The following is a 7,858-nucleotide window of genomic DNA, read 5'->3' as shown; positions in this document are numbered from 1 at the left end:
TATTTGTTGGGGGAAAAAATTTAACTTTCTAAATTCAGGATACCCAAATAGAGGGTTAGAGACCACCCCTCTCCCCCAAGACCAAGCTTAACTAAATGTTATAAAGCTGTAAAAGATTGGTCTTAACGTTTTTGGTTACTTAATCATCAAGGGCAATTCCACCTCCATTTGGTGTGTGAGACCTACTGCACGCACCCCAGGCCACTGCATCAAGAGGAAGACAGGTTAGGGATTGAATTGTCCTGTAGAGGGAGGAGAAAGAGTGCCTGTGAAACTTGGGAATCTGGAAATTGAGTTCCTTGAAACATTTGGGCATGCCTAGCTTTGGCAACACTACTGTATATGTATTCCCATTTCAAGACCATTAGATTATGGAACTGGGCTTGGTGTCTTTTTTAAGGATAAATCTTTACAAATTGCTTTTACGATTATTGCTCTCTTCAGGGTTTCTCCCTTAAGTTTTACAAGTTTTATTTCTTTTGCTAATCATTAAAGTTTTAGAATTTATAAATGTAATACATAGGCTTCTCTCAAAATTTAAAAATAATTTGAGAGACCGAGGCAGGCGGATCACTTGAGGTTGGGGGTTTATAACCAGCCTGACCGATATAAGGAAACCCCGTCTCTACTAAAAATACAAAATTAGCCAGGCATGGTGGCGGATGCCTGTAATCCGAGCTACTCCGGAGGCTAAGGCAGGAGAATCGCTTGAACCCGGGAGGTGGAGGTTGCGGTGAGCCGAGATCGCGCCATTGCACTCCAGCCTGGGCAACAAGAGCAAAAGAACTCCATCTCAAAAAAATTAAAAAATAAGTAAATAATTATACCACTCCCAAACAAATGCTTTACTTAACCCACTTTTAACCCTCTCCACAACCAAGATAAAATGCTTAGGCTGTTTCTTCTTTCCCAGCAGCTCTCCCCCTACCTTCTTGGGTTTTGCTGAGATAATTTCCAAGTTTTGGTCCCCGGATATCTCAATAATACTTATTTAAGAATTTTACTACAAGTTCACGCCATAATATTATCATTCTTTTAGATTTAACTGTAGTTAAGTATAAAAAATATAGTACGTATAAATATGCTCTTTAATTGTTCATATTAATCAATGTTCGTGAAATAAAACAGGCAAACAAAGGATTAATATCCAAAATATACAGGCCAGTAAGACAAAGGCAAGCAAATCAACACGAAAGTCAATTAATTGAGCAAGCAATTCACAGAAGAAATACTAGGAGACAATAATAAACAGAAGTTGTTTAACCTCAGCAGTAGTTGGACAGCTGCAAACCAAAAACATTACGATTCTCCAGCTCCCAATCCAATTGGCAAATATTTCTAAAACAACGTAGGCGCACGCCTGCCCCCAGGAGGGCCGCGCTTTGCACTTTGAGATCTAAATTTTTAGTTTCTAGGATGCCAGCTTACCGGGTTTGAAAGAACATTTGGCAAGCACGTATAGATATCTGATAATAATTGCAGACAGTTTTTATTATACTCTCAAAACAATGCGACAAGATAATGGGAGTTGAAATGGAACTGTCTCTGAATTCATTTGACCCCAACGGCTTTACTTACCCAAAAAAAAAAAAAAAAAAAAAGTGCGTAAAACCTAAAATTGTACACTAGTAGTGGACGAAAGATCGGCGACAAGAATTTGAGTAAGCCTGGAACTGAGGGGAAAATGCTTCCCTGCAGGTACTGGGCAAGAGAGGACACTCTAGAAACCTTCCGGGCAAGGTGTGCCCCACATCCAGTGCTGGATAGAGGATGCAAAACGGCGCCCACTAGCTCCGTAGGAGTGGCCTTGAGCTGGACTGGCCGAATAGGAATGTTCGGAGGCGGGACGCTTTCCCCGCCACGCCCTCTGAGAGCTTGGGGCAGGGCTTCCTGTAGTTAGCGCCTTTCCATTGGTCGAAAATGGACCGGGGTTGGGAGAAGCCAATCGTTGCCAGTCTTGCTAAAGCCGTCGCCGTAGCAACGCGCAGAGCGGCCTGGGAGAGTCTTCTGGAGCAGAAGGCCGAGTGGCTCAAGGCCCCACCGTCCAGGTGAGGGGCTGTGGTTTTTCGGGATCCGGGACTAGTTACTGCCAATGCCGGCTATCCGCCCGCCAGCACGTCCGTGCCCTGAGCAGACCGCCTGGCCTCCTGCCTGACCCGTCTTCTCACCATTGTCGGGCGCCTGACCTCCTCACAGTCTACTAACGAAGCTGTCCCTGCTCCTGCCCCACAGCTGCTAAGTGCCAGATGATGGAGGAGCGTGCTAACCTGATGCACATGATGAAACTCAGTATCAAGGTCTTGCTCCAGTCGGCTCTGAGCCTGGGCCGCAGCCTGGATGCGGACCATGCCCCCTTGCAGCAATTCTTTGTAGTGATGGAGCACTGCCTCAAACATGGGCTGAAAGGTGAGCCTGAGGGGGCGTTTGGGAACGTGGAAATTCAGGCTAGGTATTTGCTCAGCATTTATTCAATGCCAGACATCGTTCTAGGTGCTGGAATGCCAGCAGTGTACAGAACACACAAGGTTCCTGTCCTCAGAATCGACATTCTAGAGAAGCACTGGCCAGTGGAAATACCATGCAAGCTATATAAGCAATTTTAAATTTTCTAATAGCCAGGTTTCTTTAAAAATGTTAGATGAGATACCTTTCTGTGGGGATAAAAGAAAAATTTTAGGAAAAAAAAAACGATTAAAAACCTAATTTGTTGAAATATTTTGAAATTAATTTTAATAATATATTTTTTGGAACCCAGTATATCCAAAATATCGTTCAACACATAATCAGTATTTAAAAGCCTTATTAGGCCGGATGCGGTGACTTACGCCGGTAATCCCAGCACTTTGGGAGGCCAAAGAGGGCAGAGACCACCCTGGCCAACAAGGTGAAACCCTGTCTCTACTAACAACACACAAATTAGCTGGATGTGGTGATGTACTCCTATAATCCCAGGTACTTGGGAGGCTGACGCAGGAGAATCGCTTGAACCTGGAAAGCAGAGGTTGCTGTGGGGCCAGATGAGATTGACCTACTGCACTCCAGCCTGGGCAACAGAGCGAGACTCTGTCTCAAAAAATAAAAATTAATTAAAAGCCTTGTTGATGAGAAATTTTACATTCTTTTTTATACTAAGACTTAAAAATTCACTGTATGTCTTATACTTAAAACACATCTCAATTCAGTTCCTCTGTTGCACTAGCCACATCTCAGGTACTCAGTAGCACATGTGGCTTGTGACTGCCTTGGACAGCGATGCTCTAGAGGATGAGATAGAGAATAAAGGTAGAAACAAACATAATTACAAAATGCTACCCTTTCAAGGAAGCAAAATAGGTTAAATGATAGAAAACCAAGGAAGGAACCTTTCAAATAGGGTAGAAGAAGAAGGTCTTGGCTAGGCGCAGTAGCTCACACCTGTAATCCCAGCACTTTGGGAGGCCGAATCGGGTGGATCACTTGAGGTCAGGAGTTCGAGACCAGCCTGCCCAACATAGAGAAACCCCATCTCTACTAAAAATACAAAATTAGCCAGGCATGGTGGCGCAGGCCTATAATCCCAGCTACTCAGGAGGCTGAGGCAAGAGAATTGCTTGAACCATCTCTTGAACCAGGAGGCGGAGGTTGCAGTGAGCCGAGATTATGCCATTGCAGTCCAGCCTGGGCAACAAGAGCAAAACTCCATCTCAAAAAAAAAGAGAAGAAGGTCTTTCTGGGAAGGTGAAATGTGAGCCCAGAGGCTTAAAGGAGAAAGAGCCAGCCATACAAAGATTTGGAGCAGGAGCATTCCTAGCTTAAAAAAAGAAATAAATAAAACAGATGCAAAGGTCCTGAGTGAGACCAACCTTCCTCAGCTTGAGAAAGACTCCAGGTAACAGATGTGCTAAGTATACTGAGGGAGAGGAGGGGAGGACATGAGGCCAGGGGAGTAGGGAGAGGCTGGACCATATATTCCCTTAAAGGTCATGGTGAGGAGTTGCATTTTATTCTAAGTGTCTTTGGAAGATCCTAAACAAGGGAAAAACGTGTCCTAACTTAAGTTCTTAAAAGAACTTATAGCTATATAGAAAATAGATTGTAATGGTGGGGAGGTGACAATATTAGGAGCAGGAAGACCAATTTTTTTTTTTTTTTTTTTTTTTTTTTTTAAGATGTCACCTCCCTCTGTCACCCAGGCTGGAGTCATTGACATGATCTCGGCTCACAGCAACCTCTGCCTCCCAGGTTCAAGTGATTCTCCTGCCTCAGCCTCCCAAGTAGCTGGGACTACAGATGCCCACCACTACGCCCAGCTAATTTTTGCATTTTTAGTAGAGATGGTGTTTCTGATCTGCCTGCTTCGGCCTCCCAAAGTGCTGGGATTATAGGCAAGAACCATCATGCCCAGCCAGGAAGACCGATTTCTGCAGTTCAGATGATGATGAGGGTTTGGGGGAAAATAAATAATAATCAATGATTGATTTTGCCATCAAGAAAGAAACGGGAAGGATTCCATAGGTGATCATATGAGGCACCCATTTTATTCCATGGGTGATACATACTTGGAGAAAGCACAGTAGGTATATCAGGGAAACTCTGTTGCCAGAGAAAGAGAGACTTACTTACTTACTTATTTCATTTTTTTGAGATGGAGTCTTGCTCTGTTGCCCAGGCTGGAGTGCAGGGGCGTGATCTCAGCTCACTGCAACCTCCGCTTCCCAGGTTCAAGCGATTCTCCTGCCTCAGCCTCCTGTAATCCCTCCTAGGATTACAGGTGTGTGCCACCACACCCAGCTAATTTTTTTTTTTTTTTTTTTAAGTTTCACCATGTTGGTCAGGCTGGTCTCAAACTCCTGACCTCATGATCCACCCACCTTGGCCTCCCAAAGTGCTGTGATTACAGGCTGAGCCACCGCACCCAGCCAGAGAGACTAATTTATTACATGGCCTCTCCCAGTCCCCAAGACAAAATCAAGAAGGATTAGAGCAATGAAGTTTAGCAGCTTTCACTTGATGTTTTGGGGGGAGGCTGTGGGCCCCTGAGTAAATTTTGCAACCTGTTCTTATGAATAACACTTTTGTTTTTCTTTTTAGTTAAGAAGAGTTTTATTGGCCAAAATAAATCTTTCTTTGGTCCTTTGGAGCTGGTGGAGAAACTTTGTCCAGAAGCATCAGATACAGCGACTAGTGTCAGAAATCTGCCAGAATTAAAGTGAGTGAGAAATAGTTATGCCGATTTGATGATTTTAAAAACTTCCTCAATTTACTCATTTCTCAATTCCTTGCTGATAAATCCCTTTCTAATTGGAGAGAGCTCTATTGCTCATTATCGGTATGATCTCCAGCAAGATTTGACTCTGAGCCTCAGTTTTCTTTTCTTCAAAATGGGGACGGTGATTCCTGCTTGCCACACAGGCCAAATGACACCTTTGGTTATAAAGGTGTTGTCAACCAGAGGGCACTCACAGGAGGAAAAGGAGCTACTGGTACACCTGGAATCACCGCTTCAGATATATGTGGGCAGTTTTCTGAATAATACATTTTGGGCCAGATTGTAGCATCCAGGCCAAGGGACATTTGTAATTTGTTAGGATGGGACTAACAAATTATTTGCCATGTCTGGATTTGCCCTTGGGGTAGCTATGCTTAGGCTCAAAATCAAAAACAGGCCAGAACACAAATAAGTAACCTTCCTGGAATTTAACAACTAGAAAGGGTCTTAGGGATCCTTGAGCCAATGCAAAAGAGTCCTCTGCAGAGTTTTCCAGAGGGACTTGGACTGTTCAGCCTTTATTTGACCCTTCTCCTAGGGAACCAGCCTATTCCATTTTCAGATAATAACAGCCACTACCCTAGGACCTGCTCTATGACAGGCATTGTGCTGTGAACATTCCTTTTCATTGTCTCATTTAATCCTCTGTAACTGCCCTCTAGGATAGCTGTTAGTATCCTCATCTGCAAGTGTGGGAACTGAGACGTAAAGTGGCTAAGTAACTTGCCCACAGTGCCTTGGTAGGTGAGTGATGGGGTAGGAAGAGGACACAGGTCATGGACCCTGAAGCCATCTAAGTCCCATGAAACTCCATTGCTGCCAAGCCCTGTGCATGCTTCTAAAGATTGGATTTAAACCTTCTATGCCAGTTCTGCCTGCCCATCCTGTGTTGCTTATATTTAAGGCCTTTCGCACCTGCTAACCTTTCAAATGTTTATCTATTTGATAATGACCTCTTTTTTTTTTTTTTTTTTTTTTTTTTTTGAGACAGGGTCTCACTCTGTCGCCCAGGCTGGAGTGCAGTGGCACAATCTCAGCTCACTGCAACCTCCGCTTTCTAAGTTCAAATGATTCTCATGTCTTAGCCTTCTGAGTAGCTGTGATTACAGGTGCATGCCCCACCACACCCAGCTAATTTTTGTATTATTTATAGAGATGAGGTTTCGCCATGTTGGCCAGGCTAGTCTCAAACTCCTGACCACAAGTGATCCACCTGCCTTGGCCTCCCACAGTGGTGGGATTACAGGCGTGAGCCACTGCGCCAGCCTTAATGAGCTCTTTCATGAGCCTCTTAAGTCTACTGCCTTGTTTCTTCAGTTATTTTTTATATGGAATAATTTCTCATACTCTTTCTGCCCAGCTCACTCACTCCCTCAAGAGTAAAGCACCTACACAGACAGTGTCCCGATGTTTTCTTTGTGTTTTCTTTATTTTGTTTTTGAGACGGAGTCTTGCTCTGTCACCCAGGCTGGAGTTTAGTGGTGGGACCTTGGCTCACTGCAACCTCCGCCCAGGCTGTAGTTTAGTGGTAGAATCTTGGCTCACTGCAACCTCTGCCTCCCAGATTCAAGCAATTCTCCTGCCTCTGCCTCCTGAGTAGCTGGGATTAAGGGGGCCCACCACCACACCCAGCTAATTTTTGTATTTTTAGTGGAGACAGGGTTTCACCATGTTGGCCAGGCCGGTTTCCAACTCCTGACCTCAGGTGATCCATCCACCTCAGCCTCCCAAAGTGCTGGCATGAGCCACTGCTCCTGGCTGGTTTTTTGTTTGTTTGTTTATTTTAAGACGAGGTCTCTGTCACCCAGGCTGGATGCAGTGGTTCAGTCTCACAGTGGTACAGGCTCTCAGCTCACTGCACCCTCCACCTCCCAGGCTCAAGAAGTGATCCTTCCACCTCAGCCTCCCCAGTAGCTGGGACTATAGGCTGAGGCAGGAGAACTGCCTGAACCTGGGAGGTGGAGATTACAGTGAGCTGAGATCATGCCACTGTACTCCGGCCTGGGCTACAGAGTGAGACTCCGTCTAAAAAAAACTTACATGCATTTTATCCTACACCTGTAACACATGAAAATGACACATGTTCAGAATGGTCTGTTGCAGTTGTTATTTGTAACAGCAGATTAGAACCACCCTAGATTTTTTTAACCTAGCTAAATATGGTGCTGTCCAATAAAGACACACTAAAGCTATTCTGTGTACTGATATAGAAAGATTTTCAAGATGACAGATACTCAGTGAAATAAAGACAAGTATATATCTTTTAATACTGGTTTTTTTTTTTTTTGAAACGGATTCTCACTGTGTCACCCAGGCTGGAGCACAGTGGCACGATCTTGGCTCACTGCAGACTTTATCTCCTGGGCTCAAGCGATTCTCACCCCTCAGCTTCCTGAGTAGCTGGGATTACAGGCATGAGTCACCATACCCAACTAATTTTTGTATTTCTAGTTGAGATGGGGTTTCACCATGTTGGCCAGGCTGGTGTAGAGCACCTGGCCTCGGGTGATCCACTGTGCCCAGCCTACTTTCTAGGTTTCAAACCAAGTGAAGATATTGCCCATTCAAAAATAATGCAGCATTAAAGTGCATATACTGTTTTTGTAGACT

General features: G+C 44.5%; 1 protein-coding gene across 2 annotated transcripts; it reads left to right on the top strand.

Annotated features, from left to right (window-relative positions):
• Positions 1-747: 747 nt before the first annotated feature.
• On the top strand, positions 748-6,223 carry LOC116547403 (RUN and FYVE domain-containing protein 1-like). 2 transcript variants are annotated; one of them, XM_032273372.1, is made up of 4 exons: positions 748-2,048; positions 2,233-2,406; positions 5,071-5,188; positions 5,911-6,223. In XM_032273372.1, the coding sequence occupies exons 2-4, from the start codon at positions 2,247-2,249 to the stop codon at positions 5,948-5,950; spliced, it is 318 nt and encodes a 105-aa protein (XP_032129263.1). In that variant the 5' UTR covers positions 748-2,048; positions 2,233-2,246; the 3' UTR covers positions 5,951-6,223. The 2 variants fall into 2 exon arrangements, with proteins under 2 accessions (XP_032129263.1, XP_032129262.1); XM_032273371.1 differs by having other exon boundaries at positions 748-2,406.
• Positions 6,224-7,858: the final 1,635 nt, after the last annotated feature.

The sequence above is a fragment of the Sapajus apella genome, unplaced genomic scaffold (assembly GCF_009761245.1).
Source record: "Sapajus apella isolate SASKATOON/1434 unplaced genomic scaffold, GSC_monkey_1.0 scaffold3000, whole genome shotgun sequence".
Lineage (NCBI taxonomy): Eukaryota > Metazoa > Chordata > Mammalia > Primates > Cebidae > Sapajus > Sapajus apella.
This window is presented reverse-complemented; position numbering and strand designations above follow the sequence as displayed.

Coding starts and splice junctions, on each gene's coding strand:
- LOC116547403 (XM_032273372.1), top strand. CDS start 2,247: ATGATGGAGGAGCGTGCTAACCTGATGCACATGATGAAACTCAGTATC. Junction 2,407..5,070: donor CCTCAAACATGGGCTGAAAG/GTGAGCCTGAGG, acceptor TTTTCTTTTTAG/TTAAGAAGAGTTTTATTGGC. Junction 5,189..5,910: donor AGAAATCTGCCAGAATTAAA/GTGAGTGAGAAA, acceptor ACTGCCCTCTAG/GATAGCTGTTAGTATCCTCA.